We start from the raw sequence: 25,461 nt of genomic DNA, 5'->3' as shown, positions 1-25,461 counted from the left end.
CTGACTTACAGGTGATGCCGGGGGATTGAACCTGAGATTTTGGAGCCTTAGACAGGAAAGTCTGCATAACCATGATTCTGTCTCTCCAGTCCAAGCTCTAGGGGAATTTATACAGGTGTTTGTAACCTTTCTTTTTTAAAAAAGTTATCTTTATTTATTGGATAGAGATAGCCAGAAATTAAGAAGAAAGGGGGAGATAGAGAGGGAGAAAGGCAGAACAGACACCTGCAGTCCTGCTTCACAGTTACAAAGCTTTCCCCCTGTAGGTGGGGACCAGGGGCTCGAACCCAGGTCCTTGCACATTGTAACATGTGCACTCATCCAGGCATGCCACCACCCAGCCCTATGTTTGTAACTTTTCTGGAGCATCCTACTGGCATCTCAGGAGAACAAAATAAATGACCAATTTTTTTTATTCCTATTTTTCTTACAGCAAAAAGTCGTGAACACACAGTGTGGGTATGATGTCAGGACTCAGGTGAGAACCGCAGTGTATTCGGCTTCAAGAGTTTTTCAAACCTCTCGGTGTTCCCTCTTCCTGACTCAGGGCAGATGTAAACCAGCAAAGTGGGAAAATGAGGGGAGTTGAAGTTCAAAGGAGCCCCCTAAGTGGGGAGCTGATTGGGTGTCACTGCCCTGGCTTACACATCCTTTCCTCCTGAACTGGCGACAAGACAGACTGATGGGAATGGGGTGGGGATGTGAGGTCAAGCCCTGTGAATTACCGTCACACACCTCACAGTTGCTACATTAGTGAAAAGACAGAGGGTGATTTGGGTAATGCAGGCTGCATCTCTGCAGATGTGGGCTCTGGAGGGGTGTGAGACATGTGGTCGCTAGCTCTGTGGGGACTCTCACAGAACTGAGGTAAAGGTCAAAGCCAGGGAGCTTTTGGTTTCATAGGTCATAATATGCCAACCGCCCAAGGAGGCAGTAGAGATTAGAGGAGCAGGGCCAGGTTGTGGTGCACCCAGTTAAGCACCCATAGTACTAAGCTCAAGGACCCACAAAAAGATTCAGATCTTGTTTAAGCTCCTGGCCCCACACCTGCAGGGGGGATGCTCACATGGAAAAAGTGGCCACCAGATGCAGTGGATTCATACTGCTGGCACTGCAGAGAAAACCCTGGAGGCAAAATAATAATAATAATAACAACAAAAATAACAAAAGAGATTAGAGGAGCAGCTGTGCCCCTCTTGGAGAGCCCTGTCTGATCTCAGCATCCCTCTGCCTCCCAGAGCCCCCTCCCCATTCCCCTCCAACTTCAATTTGCCCCCCCCCCCCACGGGAACCTGCTGGACCTTGGAGGAGGGAGGACATTTGTCATGTTACTGATTGAGGCCCTTGTGCTTTCATAGTTGAAGAGCAAGTGGGAAGAGTCCATCTTCACAAAGGGCTGTATCCAGGCACTGGAAGGCTGGCTTCCCCGGAACATTTACATTGTGGCCGGGGTCTTCATCGCCATCTCACTACTGCAGGTCTGTCCCGTGGTCCTTTGTGGCTTCTTTTCCTTGTTCTGATTCTGCCTGCTCCTCTGAACTGGGTCTCCCATCTATGGTGACACTGGGGACCAAGGAAGCAGCAAAGGTCTATTGGTGAAGAAGGCTAGTTGGTCAGTGTCTGCTGTATTTCAGTGACTCAAAGAAGCTGGGGTACCCTGAACAGCCTCTGTGATAGGAAATGTACCATTTAGTGGGCCAGATGGGGGTGCACCTGGTTGAGCACACACATTACAGTGCACAAGGACCTTGGTTCAAGCTTCTACTCCCCATCTGTAGGGAGGAAGCTTCAAGAGCAGTGAAGTAAATACTGTAGGTCTCTCTCTCTTTCTCTCTCTCTCTCTCTCTCTCTCTCTCTCTCTCTCTGTGTATGTGTCTATCTCCCCCACCCCTCTCAATTTCTCTCTGTCCTATCAAATAAAGAATACATAAAATATTAGTGGGGCCAGGTGGTGATGCACCTAGTTAAGTACTCACATTACAGTGTGCAAGGACCCAGGTTTAAGTCCCTGGTCTCCACCTGCAGGGGGAATACTTCATGAGTAGTGAAGCAGGGCAGGTGTCTCTCTGTCTCTACCTAATAAATAAATAAAGGAAATATGCCATTTAGAAAACATTTGGCTCCAGCTTTACCTGAACAGGGGGCCAGCAGGCATCCTCACCTTCTTTCTTCCTCACCTTGGCAAGCCTGTCTGGATGATCTCAATGGAAGGCTGAGGGGACAGAAGTATCTGGAAGAGCAAAGAAAACATTTAACTAGGCAAGAGACCTGTTCTTCAGAAGCACTCAACAAAAAGATTTTTTTTTTCTTTTGCCACCAGGGTTATTACTGGGGCTGGGTGCCTGCTTGACTCTATAGCCCCCGGCAGTTTTGTTTTTTATTTTCTCTCTCTTTTTTTTTTTTTATAAAGAGTGAGACAGAGCAATACAGAGAGGCGAGACACCTGTAGAGCTGCTTGTGAAGCTTCTTTCTGGCAGCTGGGAGGCTGGGGTCTTGAACTCTCATCCTTGCACATGGTAATATGTGTGCTATGTGAGTATACCACTGCCACCCAGCCCCTCACTTACTTAACAGGCATTTAAGGGGGAAATAGAAAGTGAAATCCCCATGGTTACATTGTGGGACTGGGTAGTGGTGCATTTGGGTTGAGCGCACATGTCACAACGCTGTAGGACCCAGGTTCAAGTCCCCAGTCCCCAACTAGAGGGAGAAAGCTTTGAGAGTGGTGAAGCAGTGCTGCAGATGTCTTTCTCCTTCTCTGACACCCCCTTTCGTCTAGATTTCTGGCTGTCTCTATCCAATATATAAAGATAATAAAAAAAAAAAAATTTAACACGCACACAAAGTTCACATTGCCCTGTCCCTGGCAGAGAAACATTATTCTTTCCAGATGGTTGCTCCAGCCACCCAAATCAGGGTGTAGCTTCAGGCAGAAGTGCAGCCCCTGAGAAAGTCGTGGTCTATATACACAATGGAGTACTACGCAGCTGTTAAAAATGGTGAATTCATCTTCTTCACCTCGTCTCAGATGGAGCCTGAAGAAATCATGTGAAGTGAGATCAGCCAGAGAGAGAAGGATGAATATGGGATGATCCCATTCATACACAGAAGTTTAGAAATAAGAACATAAGGGAAAACACAAAGCAGAACTTGGACTGAGTTTTGTGTATTACACCAAAGTAAAAGACTCTGGACTTGGGAGGAGGGTTCAGGTCCTGTAACATGAAGGTGGAGAAAGATCAGGGTGGGGGGGGTGATTAAAATGTTATGTGGAAGAAAACTCTTTGAAATCAATTCAAGAAACTGAAATTAGGGGAAGCTAGGTGGTAGCACACAGAGTTAAGTGCACATAGTACAAAGCACAAGGACTAGCACAAGAATCCCAGTCCAAGCCCCCAGCTTCCCACTCCAGGGTGGTCACTTTTCAAGCAGTAAAGCAGGTCTGCAGGTGTCTGTCTTTCTCTCTCCCTTTTTGTCTTCCCCATCTCTCTCAGTTTTATAAAAAAACAAACAAACAAACAAACAAAAAACCCCAGCAACAACAATAGTGGAAAAAAAGATGGCTGCCAGGAGCAGTGGATTCCAGTGCAGGCAGAGAGCCCCAACAATAACCCTGGAGGCAAAAAAAAAAAAAAAAAAAAAACTAAAATCAAGATTCAAGAACTCAATGATCACTTTACCAAATAATAACTAAGTATGGGGGAAAAATTCCAGAAGTAACTGCAAGGTCTGAAAGACACTTTGACTGCAGTTCAGGCTAAGGTAAGAGGCCTCAGAAGTAGATGTAACCAGGTGAAGGAGAGACTATCAACCACTACACTCTGTGCATTTAAGACTCTTGGAAAGAAAAGGTTTAGGAAAAATGAAGCACTTCTCTATGAAATAGCAGACTCTATCAGAAAGACAAACATCAGAGTTATTGGGAATCCCTGAGGAATAACACAGAAAAAGGAATAAAAAAACATATTCAAAGAAATTTTAGCAGTCAATTTTCCATAAGTGAGCAGTGTTCAGAATATAGAAATCCAAAATGGTGAACACCCCCCCAAATTTTTGAATCCAAAATGACACGCACCAAGACACATAATTGTAAAACTATCCAAAACCAGGGACAAGGAAAAAATATTGTAGGCTGCCAGCAAAAGGAAGAAAGTCACATACAGAGGCAGAACCATCAGATTTTCATCAGATTTCTCACCATAAGCCCTAGAGGCAAGGAGGGAGTAGAATGCCATATTCAGAGTATTAAAATATAAAAATTGCCGGTCACAAATTCTGTATCCTGCTAGATTATCAAATATAAAGAAGAAATCAAGATTAATTTTTTTTTAAATCTTTATTTATTAGATAGAGACAGCCAGAAATGGAGAGAGAAGGGAGTGACAGAGACAGAGAGACACCTGCAGCCCTGCTTCACCACTTGTGAGGTTTTCCCCCTGCAGGTGGGGACCAGAGGCTCGAACCTGGGTCTTTGCGCACTGTAGCATGTGCGCTCAACCAGATGCGCCACCACTTGGCGCCTAAAATAAAGATTTTTTTCAAACATTCAAAAACTGAATAAATTTGCCACTACCAAGCCTGCCTTGCAAGAATTACTGAGAGGAGTCCCACATGAAAAGATGAAGCAAAGGAATTACAACTTTTAATAAGATTATCAGTTTTAGAATAGAACCAGGAACACAACAATAGCTATGGTCATAGCTGCATTTTTTACAGTAGCCAAAGAGTGGAAGCAGCCTAAATGTCCATCATCAAATAACTGGTTAAAGAAATTATGGGATATATACTCCATGAAATACTACTCTGCCACCAAAAAGATGATATTGTGTCCCTTGGGATAAAATGGATGGAACTGGAGGTGATGGAACTGCTTAGTGAAATAAGTAAAGAGATGAAAGACAGCTACTAGATGGCCTCACAAAACAGAAAAAAAAATGTTATGTGAAAAACTGAGAAATGTTACACATGGACCAACTACTGTAAACTGTTAATCCCCCTGCCCAATAAAGGGGGGAAAAAAGTGCAGCCCCAAATCAGGGACAACCTTGGGATCCAGGTTTACAGTCAAGATTGATTAGTTTTGGAATCAGAACCAGTCAGGATGCCCCCCGCTATTTTTGGTTTGCTCTCACTGCAGATGTGCTGATCTTACACACCCCACTGTTGGTCTCTGCCTCCCGAGTGCCATCAGGGCAGGCGTGGGTGTGCCATTGGGGGTGTCTCTGCAGCCCCTCACACTGATGGCTACTGCCTTTGCTTTCAGATATTTGGCATCTTCCTGGCAAGGACCCTGATCTCAGACATTGAGGCGGTGAAGGCAGGACACCACTTCTGAGGGGCAGAGCCAAGTGAGCAGAGCTGAGCTGAGCCATGCCATGGAGGCCAAAGTCCTTCACTGTCACTGACTGTCTGTCCAGAGGCGGGGTGTGTGCACCCAGCCCAGGCCAGGCCAGCACCCTGCCTGTCTTCTGCATCGGTGTAACACGTCCACTGTTTCTGCTTGCTGGTGCTGAAGACCGAGACACTCCCTGCCCCCCTTCTCGCTGTGGTCAACCCTCAGACAGAGGCAATGTCTTCCAGTGGGGACCCTGACTCTGAGGGACAGATGGGGTTCTCGTGACTTTGAGGAGGAGGGCAGGATTTGGTTGTCACCCCTGGGCCCAAGTACAGAGAGTCCCTGGCTCCATTCACCACTTGCATCCCTGGTGCCGGCCTGGAGGAGGACAACCTCAGCTTCTCTGAGTGGGACCAGGAGGCGTGGATTAACTTCTCCCAGCAGCGTGGTGGGTGCTGTCTGCAACTGAAGAGAGGGGAAACTACTAGTGGATCACCAAGGACCTGCTTGTTGTCTCTGTACAAGTTGAAGGCAATTTGCAGAACCCTCAGCTGCGTCCCAAGTGATGTAAGCCTTGGCCAGTATATGGGCCGGGGCCACCAGAGCCCCTGGCTTACTGTCCCCTATGTCCCTGGGCCAACAATGACCTTTGATCTCCTCAGCATTATGGCTTGACATCACGAGGGAGCCCAGTTTCTTCAGCAAGAGCTGGTTCTTCTTCAAGTGTAAAATAGTTTATTTATAGGGGTAAGGATATTCTCACTCCATCTCTTCATTTCTTCTGGCAGTCTCCCGGAAGCAGCCTTACAGGGTGTCTGGGACGGAAGCCAGGTCCTTTCAGTTCACCCCAAGCGCCTCAAGAATCAAGTCCACAAGCTCCTTCTCCCCACCCCTCTTCGACAACCCAGATGCACACTTATGCTCCCCCTTCCTCTGAAGCCCCAATGCACATCCACTGCCACCTCTCCAGCGTGGCCTGTCTTCTGGTCTTGGTGCTACTGAAACTGTCCCTGGAACTTGAATCTTCACGCTCCCTCCCTCCAAGGCCTGGGAGCCCCTGGCAGAAGCAGTTAGCCTAAAGCCTCTGGCCAGGACCTTTGTCAAGGCCACATGCCCAGGGTGACTAGCCAGCCTCTTCCTGAAGATAAAGGGTCTGCAGCCAGGCCCCTGTGCTGAGCCACCTGTAACTGCACAGAAACTCCATAGATTTTTGTTGCTAACGAATCCTCTGCCAGACCCCAGCGGGTTCTCTGTGGCCTCTGTATTTGAATACCCTTCCTGGTCAGGACTGTTCTGAGGCTTGCTCTTGGAAATGAAGTCTGTCTCCTGTATTGAATAACTGATCCCCCCTACCTCCCCTTTTAGAGATAGCTGGGGGGTGTTCGTCCATCTGGGGCTGGTCTACTTGTTTAGTGCTTCTCTGGACCTCCGTACCAGTTCTGTTCTCTTCCTTTGTTCAGGGACCGAGTGCTACCTTCACTGAACTTTCTGAAGTGTACATTCTAACGTGGTGTATACTGGTGGGTGTTTGTCGATGACTTTTTTTTTTTTTTTTTACAATTTTTTTTCTCTAGGGGAAGAAGAATGCTTGTGTTTTTAGGAAGTGTGATGCTTTTCTTTGACTGCCAGACTCTTTTATGGAATATATCTTTATAGTAATCCTGTCGTTCTGCTCGTTTTTTGTTCTGGGGTCCTGTGAAGGTGATGCTCCAGCCATCTCAGTGGGCTATGTGGTCACCAAGGAAACCACTGGCTTGGGGATTGCGTCTGAACACCACAGGGTAGGGGGTAGATGGAGCAAGCCACCTGTAGCACAATTGAAAATAAATCTCAAGTCTTTTTTTTTTTCCTTCTTAAAATTGAATTATTTTATTAGCTTACTGCATATTAGATTTAGAACTGGTTTACATATACACTGGCATTAAGAAGATAGGGCATATTATCCTGAGTCAAGACTTCTGGAAATAGGCTTGCTTAGACCTTTTTTTATTATAATTATGAGTGATTTAATAATGACTAGAAAGATGGTAGGATAAAAGGGGTACAATTCCAAACAGTTCTTACCACCAGAGTTTTATTTTATTTTTAATTTTTTAACTGATTTAATAATTGACAAGACCGTAGGATGAGGGATACAATTCCATACAATCCCCACCACCACAACTCTGTATCCCATCCCCTCCATTGGAAACTTTCCTTACCTGGTCTGTGGGCTTCTCACCAGATGTGCTTAACCTGCTGTGTTACTGCCCGAAACCCCCCCCCTTTTTAATTCCTTGTGCTTCTGGTACTTGTCCTTTGTCTAGACATTCCAGCAGGAACAAGCTGGTCTTGTGGCTTCCTGAGTTCTGCCCAGCTGGAAGCTTAAGGTCCTCAGGCGCTTGAATTCCTAGGCATGGAGGGAATATTTGGTTTCCTTTTTTTAGCCCCAGGCAATGTAATACGAGCAGAAGAGTTTGGGTACAGTGGTTTGGAGTGTGAGCTCTGCTCCTGTATAAGCTATATAAGCTCCTGTATAAGTGCAGGCCACTCTGGTGAGAGTTACTGATAACGTCTGCTTCTGGCGACCTCTAACCCAGCTACCAGGCCCGGCTACCCGGCTACTGGGGTATCAGGCTTCTTTGTGAGCTCTGGAGGGTCCCTCTGGCCTGTCTGTTCAGGTGCCTGGAGCCCTTGCCAGATCTCAGTGAATCCGAGCTATCACTTTATCAGGATCTGGCTTGTTGATCAATCAGTTTTCAAAGACCTGGGTCTTTTTTTTCAGTCATTTCACCCTGACTGAGTTTGTCAGATGAGGATAGGAGAGTTGGCTGGGTGGTGGTGCACCTGGTTAAGTGCACATATGTACTGTGTGTGCAGAGATCCAGGTTTGAGCCCTGGCTCCCCACCTGCAGGGGAGATGCTTCACAAGTTGTGAAGCAGGTCTGCAGGTGTCTCTGTCTCTGTCTCTCTCTCTCCTCTCAATTTCTTTCCTATTGAATACAACAGAGAAAAAAATGGCTGCCGGGAACAGATTCATAGTGCCAGCACAGAGTCCCAGAGATAACCCTGGAGGTTAAGAAAAAAAAGGAGAGAAACCCCAATGAGGGGTGCCTGTTCTGGTGACTCAATGAGTTCATTAGCCACACCTGGCACTTGAGTACTTCCTATGGTCCAGGAAGGTTCTGTATCCATCATTTTATTTTTTTCACGAAGGCAAGCCAAGTGTACACCTCTTGTGCAAGAAACCAAGTGCTTTTCCTACACAGCCCACAGTCCCCTCCTCTAGCCACTGGATGCTAGAGAAGGGGACAACACAGGTGCAGTGGAAGCATGATGGGCAGAGAGGAGAGGGTGGGACCTGTCGAACCCGGACCTCAGAAACAAGGGGTGGCCCAAGAAGAAAGACTCCTGAAGGAGTCTTTAGCAAATATTCTCCCACCCACCCACACACAGGCATGCACGGGGCCTCAGGGTAGCCCTCCTAGTCACTTCCCAGCATGCACCTGCTCTGGACACTACACTCTTGTGGTACACACATCCCCATGCCTCTAAGTTGCTTGCTTTGTCCCTGACAGGCAAACCCCCCCCACACACACACACACCCTCTTCTCAGGCAGCTTCTTGTCTGGGTTCTCTATGCCCTTCCTTGCCACAGCCCAGCCTCTTTTCTCTCCAGTCACCAAGCTTGAAGTCTTTTCTGGCCCCTGCAGTCTCCTGTGGCTTCCTGAGTTCTGCCCAGCTAGAAGCTCAAGGCCAGGAACCAGGATTCTTCAGGCTCAGAGGAATTCTCTTTGGGCCACCCCTTGTTTCTGAGTTCCAGGTTCGACAGGTCCCACCCTCTCCTCTCTGTCCCCATCATGCTTCCACTGTACTTGTGTTGTTTCCTTCTCTAGCATCCAGCGGCTAGAGGAGGGGACTGTGGGCTGTGTAGGAAAAGCACTTGGTTTCTTGCACAACAGGTGTACACTTGGCTTGCCTTCGTGAAAAAAATAAAATGATGGATACAGAACCTTCCTGGACCATAGGAAGTGCTCAGAGTGCCTGGTGTGGCTAATGAACTCATTGAGTCACCAGAACAGCTCTGAGGAAATCTATTTGCATGCCCAAAATGTGACTGAGAGAAAAGTGAGTTATTGTCAACCAGCTGGAAGAACTGGATTCAAAAGTCTAAAGGCTTGCAATTAAAAACAGGAGGTCTTCCCTCCACCCTCTTACCGCCCCCTCCCCGCGAATTCTGACTCTCTGGGTGCCTCCTTACTGAAGAAAACCAGCCCCGTTGACAAAGCCTAGAAGCAGCTTCTTGAAGGTGAACTGAACTCTGTTGCTAGATTCCACAGTCATTGGAGGAAGCTGACCTCTATACCTGCCAGGATTTGGGCCCCCGCTTTGGCTTTGGCAGCCCATGGGAGAACAAGGTGTCACACACATAGAAACACACACACAGGAGTCAGGCGGTAGCTCAGTGGGTTAAGTGTATGTGGCACAAAGTGCAACGACCAACATAAGGATCCCAGTTCGAGCCCCCGGCTCCCCACCTGCAGGGGAGTCACTTCACAGGCGGTGAAGTCGGTCTGCAGGTGTGTATCTTTCTCTCTTCCCCTCTGTCTTCTCCTCTCTTCATTTGTGTCCTATCCAACAACAATAACTACAACAATAAAACAGCAAGGGCAACAAAAGGGAATAAATAAATATTAAAAGAAAATAATAAAAAAGAAGAAACACACACACACACAGGAGCTCAGCTCCACTTACTCTGGAGACTCCAGCTCTGAGCAGTAGCTTTCCTGCTCTTCGAGGGTGGAGCTGCCATGCACTCAACTAGCAGAGCTTTCTGTGCTGGGCTGTGGAACATCCATTGGGTGCAATTCTCCAGGAGCTGCTATAGCGGGGCTCCCACTGTGGCAGTAATGGCCATGGCTTGTGAGTGGAGACTTTAGGACCCTCTAGCAGGGAGCAGAGCAGGGACCATCTGAGCGCTTCTTGGCCAGCAGCCTTGGAATGTGAACTGTAGAGGCTCTGGGACAGAAGAGAGGCTATGACGCTGGTCTCAACACACCAGGCTTTCCGTTCTGGGAAAGTCCTGCCCAGGAATCGGATGCATTGGCCCTGGTGAGCAGAGTGGCCGTTGGACGTTTTCAGACCAACCTTCCCTGTGCCTATTGTCTATGTTCACAGAGTTCACAAGTTGCCTGGTGCTACATTCAACTGTCCCATCTTGGTCCAGGTGTTAGAATGTGCTCTGGAGGGCGGATGGGGTGGGGGCTGCTTCCTGCAGCAGTCTTCCTGTTGGATGCACACTCCCCAAATCCAGAGAACCATTTGCCTTGGGACCTTTTTAGATCTTCATAAAATTAGCAAGATCTGCCTGTTCCTTCTGCAAGGCTGCTGTAAAGCCACATTCATTCGCAGACTGCCTGAGGGTGGGAGTGGAGTCAGGGAGTCTAAGATGCCTTAGGGAGGCTGGCATTGGGGGCTGTAGAACTGCGATGACTTTGGGAGAAGGAGAAAGTCAAGGACATGGTCAAGTGGCAACTGTTCTGCCAGATTTTTGGAGAAGGAATACTGTGTTTCTTAAGATCTGAGGTGATCATTTTTTCACCCTGCTTTTTTTTCTTTCTCCTTTTTCTTTTAATTATTTTTTAAAAATAGTCTTGTTGTATTTATTTATTGTATAGAGACAGGCAGAAATCAAGAGGGAAGGGGGTGATAGGGAGAGAGACAGACACCTGTAACCCTGCTACACGACTCACAAAGCTGTCCCCTTGCAGGGGGGGGCAACCAGGGGGTTGAACCTGGGTCCTTGCACTTTGTAACATATGCAGTCAACCAGGTGTGCCACCACCTGGCCCCATTATTATTTTTTATATGCACTTATTGGATAGAGACAGAAATCAAGAGGGAAGGAGTAGGCAGAGGGAGAGAGACACCTGCAGCCCTGCTTCACCACTTGCAAAGCTTTCCCCCTGCAGGTCGGGACCAGGGGCTTGAACCTAGGTCCTTGTGCACTGTAATGTGTGCACTCAACCAGGTGTGCCACTGTCTGGCTTCTCATTTTATTTGCCTCCAGGGTTATCCCTGGGGTTCGGTGCCGGCACTACAAATTCACTGCTCCTGGTGGCCATTTTTTCCATTTTATTGGACAGGACAGAGAAATTAAAGGAGGATAGGGAACTGTAGAAGGAGAGAGAAAGACAGACACCTGCAGACCTTCATCACTTGTGAAGTGACCCCCTGCAGGTGAAGATTCGGGGTGTTACCTGGATCCTTGCTTTGTACTATGTGAGTTTAACTGAGTGCATCACTGCCCAGCCCCTCACTCTGCTTTCTTTGTTGTATTTCAGTGAAGACTTCAAAAGTAATGGTTTAATAATCACTCCCCAAATAAGTTAGCATCTCGGACTGTAATTTTATCACTTCTGAGGGACTTTCCAACTAACCTCTCTCTTTTTTTTTAACGTAGCTAAGTAAAAGCCATCTAAACATAGAGTGTAGAGTGGGAAGTTTCTCTCCTGGTGCCCAGAGGCAGCCGCTATTAGGTACCCTTCCAGAATCTACCCATGCAGATTCAAAATCTTATTTTTTTTTCTTACATAAATGAAGATCATATGTCATGGATTCTTCTTCAATTAATTCAACGGATCTCAGCAACCTGTCTCCGCTGGCCCACACCTGTGCCCAGTGCGCTGGTGTGGTCACGGGGTCCATTGCTGGAGTGTGTGTGTGTGTGTGTGTGTGTGTGTGTGTGTGTGTGTGCGTGCCGCGCCCAGGGACTGTTTACAGCTACAGGTAACAAAAAACCCCTGCTTCATCTGGCTGCTCAAACAGTGGAGCCTGGGTTTTGGCTTCTGGGACTGGAAAGTCAGAGCTCCATCTGAGTGGCCCAGTGACGTAAGCCAACTGGGTCTGGTTTCCTTTCCCTCTCTGCTTAGCCTCCCAGGGTGTCACTGCCTGAGGCAGAGGGGAGGGAGACCCCACCCAATCCCACTGCATAGGCTCCCTTGAGTCTCCTGCTGATGGGGGAATAGTATGGTAGGGATGGGCCAGGACTCTGCTTGTCCTGACCCAACTACAGGACTGGAGAACCAAGTCTGAGCTGGAGGGCTGGCTCCTATGGGAAAGGGCTGAGTGGTGGGGAAATTGTCCCCTAATCCACACTAAAAATAAAATTTTTTTTTTAACCAGAGCATTGCTCAGCTCTGGCTTATGATGGTGTAGGGGATTGAACCTGAGACTTCATCACACTTCTATAGATGGCCTTTGTAGTTGTGGTTCTTGGCTCTTCTAAGGAAGGGCTTCTCAGAACCCCCACAGTCCCTTGTTACTGGTATTATTGCCATTCTCCTGGGCACCAGGAGGTAGCTCACCTGGTGGTAGGACACATCTTAGCTTGGGTGAGACCTGGCATTGAGTCCTAGCACCATGTGGGGGCAACAGGTCACCAGGCGGGTGGAGCAGAGCTATGGTGTTTATCTTTGTCTTTCCCCCCCTTTCTCTCTCTCTCTGAAAAAGAATGAAAAGTTGGCCTGGATACAGTGGAGTCACAGCTGTGAGATTCTAGTACCAAGAAAAGAAAAATGTCTAGGGGCCAGGTGGTGGCACACCTGGTTGAGTGCACATATTACAATGCACAAGGACCTGGGTTCAAGCCCCAAGTCCCTATCTGCAGGGGGGAAAGCTTCATAAGTGGTGAAGTAGTGCTGTATGTGTCTGTGTTTCTCTCCCTCTCTGTCCTCCTTTCCTCTCAATTTCTGTCTGTATCCAATAAATAAATTTAAAAAAATGATAAAATATATTTTAAGAAAAGAAAAATTTTGAAAAGTGCTCTCCTCTCCCCCCTCTCCCTCCCCCCCCCTCTCTTTTTACCAGAGCACTGCTCAGCTCTGGTTTATAGTAGTATAGGGGATTGAACCTGAGACTTTGGAGCCTCAGGCATGAGTCTTTTTGCATAACCATTATGCTAGCTACCTCCACATCTCTCTCTCTCATAACACCAGGGCTTCACTTCTCCTGTCCAACTTTTCCCGTGAGTGAGCAAGAGAGAGAGAGAGAGAGAGAATAACAGAGGGAGAGAGGGAGAAGTAACACTCAGTGCAAGTGGGCGTGGAACAAACCCTAATCCGACTCACACACAGAGTGAAGCAGGCACCTCCCCAGGTGAGCTATCTCACTAGCCCTGAGCTAACATCCTCATGAGAGAAGAGAGGGTGCTGGGACTCGAGCATGGTCAGTGCAGCTGGACCCCAGGGATGCGCAGCCAGGGTGCGCTGGGCATCGCCATGCCTGGGCTGAGGGAGGTAACATCTCTCCAAGGACTCCCCCGCCAGCAGAAGCAGCAGCAGCAGCAGCAGCAGTGATGTGCTCACCAAAGACACAGGTTCTAACATGTACTAAAGAGATTCAGTGCCAGATCAGAGATCAAAAGAGTGAGTGCACCAAGCATGTACACAGGGCCCAGGCTCAAACCGCATGAGAGGAGTCACAGCACCCAGGGAAATTCCAGTGCTATTGTGCCTTCCTCTCACTGTTTCTTTTTAATTTATTATTATTATCCTTATTTATTAGATAGAGACAGCCAGAAATCGAGAGGAAAGGGGGAGGTAGAGAGGGAGAGACACAGACAGACTCCTGCTGCCCTGCTTCACCACTTGCGAAACTTTCCTCCTGCAAGTGGGGACCAGGGATCGAACCTTGCACATTATAACACATGTGCTCAACCAGGTGTGCCATTACCCAGCCCCTTGCTCTCTGTTTATTTGAGTGAAAAAGTAGGCCCAGGATGACCCAGCTCTTCAAAAACTAAATGAATGAATGAATGAATGAATGAATGAATGAGATTCAGTGCCATTCCCAAGGTTACACAGGGAAGGTGCTGCAGAGCCAAGGCAGATAACAAAGTAGGCACCTGCCTGCTTGGCTTTAACCACCTGACAGGGACCTTGTGACTCAAGGAACAGCTTGGCATCAGCCTTGGGGATGAGAGGGCTGTGCTGGAGTTTTGTGGGTGTAGATAGCTCACTACCTGATTTCTGTCCCTGGGGAGGGCACTGCCTATGGGTGTGGCCACTTTCCCAGAGGCAGGGACATGGGGGAGCAAAGCTAGCCCCCAGGACAGGTGGGGAAAGAAGAGGAGGAGGCTTTATTCTGTGTACTGCAGTGCCAGCGGAAATAGGGATGGGGCTTCCTGGCTCTTCCACTTCTGCACCACCAGGCAGCTAATGCAAAGTTGCACGCATGTGTTTGTTGGGGGGTGGGGTGGGGGGGTTCCCCCTGTTTCCTGGCTCCTCTGATTACTCATGCTGTGGTGGAGTGGGTACTGCTTCCTTAGTCTGAGTTTGGTTCAAAAAAATGAATAACAACCCTCCTAGTTCCCGACCCCTGCAACTTAGTTCCTTAGTTTTTTCATTTACAATATCAAGATACTCTTTATTTGACATTCTTGGTTTCCAGGAGTATTGAGTTAGTGGAGATGAAAGAGCTTACTGTACTTGAACCTGTTATAGAATCTGAAGTTAGAACCTTTGGCAGGTGACTTCACCTCTGACTCTTTGAGGAACATAGGGGAGATACGACCTCCACACAGGGGTCCTTCCAAGGATTAAGTGAGGTGAAGCAGGGGACATGTCTGGATCTAGGTTCAGATTAACAGCACCCCTCCAAATGACTGCTAATACAATTGTGAAGCAAATTTTATCAGCAGCAAATAGCCCGCCGGGCTGAACTCTGTTCTGTGTGTTGCAGCTCAAGTTCCCAGCCAGGATGAAATGAGAGGACTTACTTCCCTGCCCTTTTAGGAACAAGCCAGGCATTCAGAGTTCACATGTGTTCTCTTTCAGGGTCACAGGTAGGGAGGAGGGAGAGGGTGTTGCTTGGTGCTGGGAGTGTGGATCCTGCTGGAACCAGGAGCCCCCACGGAAGCAGAGTGGCCCTCACCAGCTAAGGGGACCAGGCTTTCTGCAGAGAGCTGCCCAGTGGAGCCAGTAAAGGGGTCATAGCCTTCTCTGAGGGGCCCCAGGAAGGATGGGCAGGGAGGATCTTGGGAAAAGAAAGGTGGTCCTTATTGTATCTTCTGTTGGTGATAATAAAAATAACACACTGACATCATACATACGTATCACAAATGCACATGCTAAAGATTTTATTTAGTTCATTAATTAAGTGATAGAATTGGTAGGATTAACAGCCAGAAGTAAGTTGTGGGCTATATACACAATGGAATACTACTCAGCTATTAAACATGGTGAATTCTCCTTCTTTACCACATCTTGGATGGAGCTGGAAGGAATCATGTGAAGTGAGATCAGCCAGAGAGAGAAGGATGAGTATGGGATGATCTCACTCATAGACAAAAGTTGAGAAATAGGAACAGAAGGGAAAACACAAAGCAGAACTTGGACTGGGTTTAGTGTAAAGAACTCTGAGGGGAGGGGGTGTTCAGGTCCTGGAACATGATAGTGGAGGAGGACCTAGGTGGGAGGATTAGGTTGTTATGTGGAAAACTGAGAAATGTTACACATGTACTAACTACTATATTTTACTGTTGACTGTAAACCATTAATCACCCCAATAAAGAAAAATAATAATATAAAAAAGAGAAAAAAAAAAGATTAACAGCAAGTTTAGTGGAGAAATCACAATGAATTCTATATCCACATGGAGTCAAGGAATATAGAGACTGACTTTCTTTTTTCTTTCTCCAGGGCAAGAGGGATTATTTAGATAGTCTCATTTAGATAGGTTATATGCATATCCATCTAATGTATTTTGCATTAACTCTAATTACTTGTAGAACAGCTTGAAGGCACTGAAAATCTAGAAAGAGAGAACTGACTGAAAGGGTGTGCTTGAACCCTTTCAAGAGAGTTCTGTGAAAGTTTTACACCAGTCTTTCTCTAGAATCCACGTATTCTAAATTTCCTTCCATCCCTTGTCCATCTTGCAAAGCTCAGATTAATTAATATTTTGGGGGGGATTAATGGTTTAAAGTGACATGTTAGGGTTAGGGTTATAACAAGTAGAGTTGTTGGTACATGTGTAAAATTTCTGTTTTCTGCAAAACACTCTACCTTCCCCTCCTGGGTCCTCCACCATCATGTTCCAGGACCTGACCTCCCCACCTCCACCCCCACCCCCATTTCTTTACTTTGCTGCAATACACCAATGTTCCATACTGGTTTTTTTCTTTTCTTTTTCTTTCTTTCTTTCCTTTTTTTTTTTTTAACTAAAAACAGAAAAGTTTATTTAACTGCAATTTACCAGACAGTTCAATTAATAAAACCCTCTTGTTATGTTTTTATTTTTTAACAAGGTCTATATTTTCTTTTTAATTTTCTTTCTTTATGGGGGGATTAATGGTTTATAGTTGACAGTAAAATACAGTAGTTGAGACATGTGTAACATTTCTCAGTTTTCCACATGACATTCTAGCCCCTACCTAGATACTCCCCCACTATCATGTTCCAGGACCTGAACACCCCCCCCCCCCACCTGCCAGTCCCAGAGTCTTTGAGTTTGGTGTAATACACCAATGTTCCACACAGTCTTAAGGGGACCCAGGTTCTTTTTGTCTGTGGCTCTACCCTGCTAGACAGAGGTTCTGAGGATCATTTCTGGTCAACTGGTGGTTGGGGAGACAGACAGAAAGAGAGAGGAGCTTGGAGGTGAGGAAGGGCTGGTGAGCCCACCACTCAAGCTCACACCTCACTGACCAAAACTCAGAAGCCATGTCCAGCTCCTAACTCCCAGGGGCTGGAAAAGGTCTCTTTATAAGAGAAGGCAGATTTTGGAAGACCTCAGTGGTCTGTGCCCCACTGCTCACAACTTAGGGAAGGGATGACTGCACCTAGACTTTCTGACTCCCAAATCCCACTTTGAAGGGACCTTATGTCCTGTGTAAAGTGCTGATTCTGGTCTCTGTTCAGCCTTCTGACTGTCCCCCTGCTGGGGGTAGTGGGCCCCTTGGCATTCTGGGTGGGACTGTGTGCTGACATTGGGCCAGACAGCTCATTCATCCCTCTTGGTCCTTTCTAGGTTTGATTCCTTAGGAAGTGTAGGCATGGCTGTGTGGCCCTGCAAAGACCATTCGGCTGAATGTAAGAGCCCAAGGTGTGGGGTACAGGTGCGGGAAGCTGTCAAGGCTTGGCAAGACCAGGGTTTGAGGCTTGGGCTCATTAACAGCTAGGTGATGTTGGGGAAAATGAAACTGACAGATTCAGCTGTGTCCAGATAATTGAGTGAGAGGGTAAAAGTCAGCCTGCACACAGTGTCTGCTGTCACTCAGTGGGCATTTAAGAAAGAGTTGATGGTGGAGGCTGGGATATGGCTCACCTGGTAGAGCACACACATTTTACTATGTATCAGGACAGGGGTTTGAGCTCTTGGTCACCACATGGGAGCACTGACTAAAGGGAAAACTTTCACAAACCTTAGAGAGGGAATCATGAATCATGGAAGCTCCAGTGACAGTCTAGTGGCAAAAAAAAAAAAAAAAAAAAGAAAGGAAAAAAGAAAAGAAAATTCACAGCTCAAGTGGTTATACAGTTTTTGTTTGTTTGTTTTGTTTTTTGCCTTTTGCCTCCAGGGTTATTGCTGGGGCTTGGTGCTGGCACTAGGAATCTACCATTCCTGGTGGCCGTTTTTCCTTTCCTTTCCTTTCCTTTCCTTTCCTTTCCTTTCCTTTCCTTTCCTTTCCTTTCCTTTCCTTTCCTTTCCTTTCCTTTCCTTTCCCTCCTCTCCCCTCCCCTCCCCTCCCCTCTTCTGCAGCTGGCAGAACCCAATTAGCAAGAACAACTTTAGTTTGATCCCCAAACACTGCATGCACCAGAGAGATACTCTTGTTCTTCCCTCTCATTTTCCTGCCTCTCTTGTTAGTAAATAAAAAAGATTTTTTTCAAAGAAATACCAGGGGCTGGGCAGTGGCACAGCAAATAGAATGAACACATTACCACTCACAGGGGTCTGGGTTCAAATCCTCTGGTCCCAACCTGCTAGAGGGTAGCTTTGTGAGTGGTGAAGCAGGTGTCTTTCTTTCTCTCTTTCTCTCCTCTTTCTCTCTCAACTTCTCTCTCTCTGTAAAAGCAAGGAAAGAGAGATCAAAAGGAAGGAAGGAAGGAAGGAAGGAAGGAAGGAAGGAAGGAAGGAAGAAAGAAAGAGAAAAAGGCAGGCAGGAAGGAAGGAAGAAAGAAAAATTTATAGTTCTTTGACTCTTCTTTTTTTTTTTCGCCTCCAGGGTTATTGCTGGGGCTCAGTGCCTACACTATGAATCCACTGCTCCTGGAGGCTATTTTATTCCTTTTGTTGTCTTGTTATTTATCATTGTTGTTATTATTATTGTTATACTGTTTTTGTTGGATAGGATAGAGAGAAATCGAGAGAGGAGGGGAAGACAGAGGGGGAGAGAAAGACATACTTGCAGACCTGTTTCACTGCTTATGAAGTGACGCCCTGCAGGTGGAGAGCCAAAGGCTTGAACCAGGATCCTTATGCCTGGCCCCCCTCTGACTGCTTATATGAGGAGCAACCTGGCAGGGTTCAGAGCTCTCCTGGTGCTTGAGGTGCTGGTTACCTGGAGGTGCTCAGTTGAGGTGCTCAGTTACCTGGAAAGTGGAGCACTGCATGTCCTTTCTGCTGGCCCTGCCTGAGCTTTGCACGTGATGCTGTCTGTAGTTGGGGTGGGGGTAGTCAGCAAGCAGGGCTGACTGTATGGTCTTTAGTGGGGACCTGGGAAGGCTTTGTGAGGGGCCACCCCTCTGCCCAGGGAGGCTGTCTGTAGCATGAGTAGGTTTGCCATCTAGGGTCCTTTGAGTTAACAGGGATCATTCTGGGGCTGAGACTAGGCCAATCTGTTATACTTGTGTGGAGTGGCCTCATTCCAAGGGGAGTTCAGACAGAGTTGGGTGTTTTCTAATTAACCAGAATCGGGCTGCTGGATGGGCACTAGGGGCAGGGGTGCGGGCAAGTAAGTGTAGATAATCTGCGTCAGCTGGTGGGTGGAGAGGTGGCAGCTGGCCAATGCTCCTTCTGTCCCAAGGCCCCAGAGCTCTGCTCCAACAGCTGTGTGCAGGCACAAAGGACCCATCAGCCCCTGGGCAGAGTTCTGTAGACTGTAGCTTCTCTCTGTCACTGCATGGCTAACTGGACGGAGAGAGGCCTGGGGCCTCGGAGGCCTTCCCCAGGGAAGGGGACCATCAGCTGGGGCTCTTCTAGGGGGGCTGGCCTAATCCTATCTCCTTAATGTCATGTTCTGCCCTTCCTGGCATATCTTGGGCAGGATGAGTAGAGAGGGCAAAGCCCCTGCCTAGTCAGGACATACTGTATTGGTCTTCAGACTTAGACAAAGTTGAGTAACAGCCTGTGAGGGCAGGAGACGTCCACAGAGAGAATCCAGGACCTTGGGGGATGAACTGGATCTTACCCTCCGGGGTATTTTTCTCTCCAGCGGCATCTCTGTTTCTCTCTGCATCTCTGTGTGGAGGTACCATTCTCATCACACCTCTAGCAGAAAGCCAGCTAGCTTTCCCAGCCTTGTATATCAGTACATGCCCAATTCCCATGACTACTGAGGCTCAGGACTGTTCTTTTCTTTCTTCTTGATTTTCTTTTTCCACCAGGGTTGTTTATTTCTGGGACTCAGTGCCTGTGTAACTCTACTTTTTCTGATGGTCACCCCCTGCTTTCTTTTCCTTCCCTTCCCTTCCCTTCCCTTCCCTTCCCTTCCCTTTTCTTTTCTTTTCTTTTCTTTTCTTTTCTTTTCTTTTCTTTTCTTTTCTTTTCTTTTCTTTTCTTTCTCCTTCCTTCCTTCCTTCCTTCATTCCTTCCTTCCTTCCTTCCTTCCTTCCTTCCTTTTCTTTCTTTTCTTCCACATAGAGACAGAGAAAGCTAGAGAGGGAGGGAAGGACACGTGCAGCACTGTTCATGAAGCTTCCCCTCTTGCAGGTGGAGACTGGGCCTTGAACCTGAGTCCTCATGCATAGTTCTCTCTCTCTCTCTCTCTCTCTGTGTTTAAGAATTTATTATCTATTTTTTGAATCTTTTTAAAATTTAAATTTAAAGCTGGGGCTTGATGCACTACAAATCCATGTTCTTTTTTCATTTTATTGGATAAGACAGAGAGAAATTGAGGGAGGAAGGGGAGATAGAGAGGGAAGAGATAAAGAGAGACCTGCTCTGCCACTTATGAAGTTTCCCCCTGGAAGTGGGGAGTGAGGGCTTGAACCCAGATCCTTGTGTGGGTCCTTGAGCTTCATACTATATGCACTTAACCAGATGCACCATAGTATGCTCCCTAACTTTATTTAATTTGATAGGACAGAGAGAAGCTGAGAGGGAAGAGGGGTAGAGTGGGAGAGATACCTACAGCACTGCACCACCATTCATACTCTGCACTGACTGGGGGCTTGAACCTGGGTCCTTGTGCTCCGTAATATGTACACTTAACCAGGTGCACCACCACCTGTTCCTGGTTAAAATATTTTATATCCAGACACAAAACTGGAACCATCCTATTTTAAAAACTGCTTTCCTCTCCTAAAGCAATAGCACGTGCTCCTTTTTATTTTATTTTAACCAGTTAATTTATTACCAGATTGCTGCTCAGGTCTGGTTTATGGTGGTGCAGGGGACTGAACTTGGGACCTTGTAGCCTCAGGCATGAAAGTCTTTTTGCATAACCATTGTGCTATCTATCCCATATGAGTCCATTTTAGTGCCAACAAATCTTTTTTCTCAATATCAAAGTCTGGTACTATAACATTTTAATCTATAAGTGTATGCCGTGGCTTACTAATCTAAACCCTGTTCATTAAACCTATTGGTTATTTCAAAATTTTTAGTATTGACCCTTTCTATTTTTCTTTTTAAAGAAAACATTGAAATCTAAGTTTATTTTTTTCAAAAAAGATTTTTCTTTTATTAGTGATTTAATAATGATTAACAAAATTGTAGGATAAGAGGGGTACAATTCCATATAATTCCCACCACCAGAGTTCTGTATTTCATCCCCTCCATTGTAAGCTTCCTTATTCTTTATCCCTCTGGGACCATGAACCCAGGGTCATTATGGGGTACAGAAAGTGGAAGGTCTGGCTTCTGTAATTGCTTCTCCACTGGCCATGGGCGTTGGCAGGTGGGTCCATACTCCCAGCCTGTCTCTATCTTTCTCTAGTAGGGCAGTGCTCTGGGGAGGGGAGGTTCCAGGACACATTGGTGGGGTCCTCTGCCCAGGAGAGTCAGGATGTCATCATAGCTGTGCTTGCAGTTTGGTGGCTGAAAGGCGGTAAGATATAAAACAGGACAAATTGTTTAACAGGTCAGATTGATGGGGTTTATAGTTAATGGTATTTATATACTTTCCTCATGTTTGAGAGCTACTCTGCCCTGATCCAGCTCTATAGTCCTATCCCCAACTCTGACACCATCTTCCAGACAATACTTTTAGCTCACCTGCATGTTAACTATTGGGTTCAGACAAAAACTACTAAAGCCATGGGCCCCTGGGAATGTACTTAAAATAGACTTCCTAACTTCTTCTCACATGAAGACTCTTAGTTCCATCTCCTCTATACTTACATTTAGGTTCTTGGCTATTAAACTTTTTTCCTATTTTTTTAAATTAATAGGATTGTATATTATTAACACCATTCCCACCACCAAAGGTCTGTGTCATTCTCCACCCCCCCCCCCCCCAGTGAAGCTGAACATCTACCCACCCCCCAGAGATTTTTACTTTGGTGCAATATTCCACAGTCAGATTCTGCTTTAAGTTTCCCTTTCTGTTCTTCTATTAAACTTTTTTTTTTTTAACCACAGTACTGCTCAGCTCTGGTTTATGGTGGTATGGGGGAATCTAGCCTGGGACTTCAGGTACGAAAGTCTTTTGCAGAAGATTTTTTGATTCCAGTGTTATTGCTCGGGCTTGGTGCCAGCACTATGAATTCACTGCTTCTGTTAGACACCCACCTCCTTAATTTTATTTGATAAGGCAGAGAGAAATTGAGAAAGGAGGAGGAGATAGGGAGGAGAGAGAACGATAGACACATGCGGAGCTGCTTCACTACTTGTGAAGTGACCCCCTGCAGGTGGGGTATGAGGGGGGAGGTCTTGAACTGGGATCCTTGCATGGTCCACCTGCATAGTATTATGTGTACTTAACTGGGTACACCATCACCTGACCCCCTCCCTCATGAATTTTTCACTATTATGACTAATTCAACAATAATTACTCTTTCCAACAAAATTTCATGTTTTAAAATCTTTCCTTTTCATGGAAGAGAGAGAGGGAGAAAGAGAGAGAGAGAGAGAAAGAGAGAGAGAGAGAAGCATGAAAGTCTGGGTGGCATGTTCTAAAGCAAGTCACATTTGGACTGTGCTCTCAGAAGACATTGACTTTCCTTCACACAGGTCACCACATCTGAGGGCATGTTCCCTCACCAGAGTGGAGGAATCAGTCCCTTCCTCGGTGACGTGTAATATTCCATACTGGGCGGTGCCACCTTCCTGAGGGGCCTTTAGGTGGTTTCCAGTCCTTTGTACAAACAGCTACACTGCCTGCATATGCCTACCCCAGAAGGAACTGTGTCTGCCTGGAATTTTAAACACATACATGGCCTTATGGGAAGTGAAATCAAAGGGCTGGGTGGTGATGCACCTGACTGAATGCACATGTTACAGTGCTCAAGGACCTGGGTTTGAGCCCCCAGTCTCCACCTGCAGGGGGGGAAAGCTTTGTGAGTGGCAAAGCAGGGCTGCAGGTGTCTCTCACCCTCTCTTTTTAAAAAATTATTTGTAATCATTTTAAAAAAATTATTGGATAGAGAGAGAAATTGAGAGGGGAGAGGGAGATAGAGTGAGAAAGAGACAGAGAGACACCTGAAGCCTTTACCCCCCTCAGGTGGGGACCAGTGGCGTAAAGTTCTTGTGCACTGTAATGTGAGCACTTAACCAGGTTTTACCACTGCCTGGACCTGACTCCTCTCTCTCTTTCTCTCTTCCTTTTCAATTTCTGGCTGTCTCTATTCAATAAATAAATAAAGATAATTAAAAATGAAGAAAATTGGGACTGGGAGGTGGTGCTCCTGGTTGAGCATGCATGTTACAGTGTGCAAGGACCCAGGTTCAAACCCCCCAGTTCCCATCTGTAGGGGCAAGGCTTCACAAGTGGTGAAGCAGGGCTGCAGGTGTCTCTCTGTTTCTCTCCCTCTCTGTCTCCCCCTTCCTCTCAACTTCTGGGTGTCTATCCAATAAATAAATAAAGTTTATTGAAAAAGAAGAAAATTAAAAAAAAGAAAAAAAGTTAAAATTAGACCAGCTGCAAGGGGTCATAAAGCCTGTACCTAAGCAGGAAGTGAGGGGGGGTGTAGGGTTCCCCTTGTCTGCACTCGGTTGAGCCTGTGCTGGCTCCTTTAGTCTGCAATGGTCGAGGTCAGGGCAGCCCCCAGCGCCCCCAAGGCTGGTCCCCTGTACCCAGGTCTGGAGCTCAGCAACTGTGAAGGTCCTTCCCCACCGGCAGGCTGTGGCGCTCCTCGACGCTCCCAGAAGCAGCCGCAAGGGGGCGCGCCCACACCAGACTTCGCGTTTCCCCTCTTCCTGGGGGAGGGTGGGTGGTGGCGCAGTGCAGGGTGCAGGAGCTGCAACCATGGGGAAACCAGATCCTGCCCAGGCCGCTTAGCCTCCTGCCCCACTGACCTAGGCTTGCTGAGGTGCACCCTCGCCCCGCCAGCTCCTCATTCTGCACCTCATGGAGGGTGGACAGGGGTCACTGCCATCTTTTGCTGCTAAGGCACCTGGGCCCAGCAGGCAAGAATGCTGGTGCACCTGCTGCTTGCAGTCTTCCTGCAGGTGGCTGAGCAGTTCTGCCTCTTCCTTGCCTCTTCCCCCCCCCCCCCCCCCGCCCTGTATACCACTCCCAGTCACAGGGCAAGCAAGCTAGGAGCTGGGGAGATGGCATAATGCTCTTGCAAAAGACTTTCATGCAAGGAATTGGTGGTGGTGCACCTGGTTGAGCGCACATGTTACCATATCAGGATTTGAGCCCCCACCCCCCAAAGCTTTGCCAGTGGTGAACCAGGGCTGCAGGTGTCTCTCTCTCTCCTTTTCTGTCTCTTCCTACCTTCTTGGTTTCTGGTTGTCTCTATCCAATAAACAAAGATTTCTTTTTTTTTTTTTTTAAAAAAGACTTTCATGCCTGAGGTTTCAAGTCCCAGGTTCAAGTCCCCAGCACCACCATACGCCAGACCTGAGCAGTGCCTAGGAGACAAACTGTGTGGCTAGAGGAGACTGGGCAACACCTTGGGCCTAAGAATTTGAGAGAAGTCAGGGCATTTAGTAGTGATAGGGAGGTCTAAAGTGGGACAGAAGAGCCAGCAAGGTAAGGTGGGCATACAGCTATGAGATCAGGGCCACACCCAGACAGGCCAGCTATTCCTGGGCCCTCCACACTTCCTTTGAATCCTAAGGCTAAAAGTTCACCTGAATCGGCTCTGTCCTCCTTCCTGGTGTGTGGTGCCCCTGAGGCAGGAGAAAAGTGCCACTCACACCTTGGTTCTAGAGCTCTTATGTGCCAAGCTCACTTCAGGTCCTCATGGAAAAGGGTTGAGCAAGATGACCACCTCACACATCTATTTTCTCCAATTAGGGCTCTTATTTCCAAACTTTCAGGACTGTATGAAATTGTGACTCTTTTAAAAAGAATTATTAGTGATTTATATTATTACAAGATAACAAGGGTATAACCCTGCACCATTCCCACCACCAGAGTTCTGTATCCCCATTCCCTCCATTAGAAGCTACAGCAGTTCTCTTAAGGTTGCAGACATATGTTGACTATTATTTCTACAACTATCTGTCTTCATTTGTATGTATTTGCCTCCCCCCCAACATGGTCCCATCTTCTCTTCCTGTCTAAGTCACACATACACCTATTATTACATCCAGATGTCCCTCTCTTTTTTCTCTTCTCTTTCTAGGTCCTGATGGAGCCCTCTGATCATCTTCTAACATTTCTCCCCCTCTGGGAGTATAGAGCAAAATTATTTATGGGGAGCAGAAGGTGGGAAGTCTGGCATCTGCAATTGCTTCTCCTCTGGACATGGGTGTTGGCAGGTGGATCCATAAGCCCAGCCTGTCTCTGTCTTTCCCTACTAGGGTAGGGC

General features: G+C 47.1%; 1 protein-coding gene across 1 annotated transcript in view; it reads left to right on the top strand.

Annotated features, from left to right (window-relative positions):
• TSPAN14 (tetraspanin 14) overlaps window positions 1-6,994 on the top strand; it is a 78,304-nt gene extending 71,310 nt beyond the window's left edge. Inside the window, exons 7-9 of the mRNA XM_007524609.3 lie at window positions 434-478; window positions 1,359-1,478; window positions 5,264-6,994. Coding sequence (XP_007524671.1) covers window positions 434-478; window positions 1,359-1,478; window positions 5,264-5,335 — 237 coding nt within the window. The 3' untranslated portion in view covers window positions 5,336-6,994. The remainder of the gene's footprint in view (window positions 1-433; window positions 479-1,358; window positions 1,479-5,263) is intronic.
• Window positions 6,995-25,461: the final 18,467 nt, after the last annotated feature.

This window comes from Erinaceus europaeus, chromosome 1 (genome assembly GCF_950295315.1).
Source record: "Erinaceus europaeus chromosome 1, mEriEur2.1, whole genome shotgun sequence".
Taxonomy (NCBI): domain Eukaryota; kingdom Metazoa; phylum Chordata; class Mammalia; order Eulipotyphla; family Erinaceidae; genus Erinaceus; species Erinaceus europaeus.
This window is presented reverse-complemented; position numbering and strand designations above follow the sequence as displayed.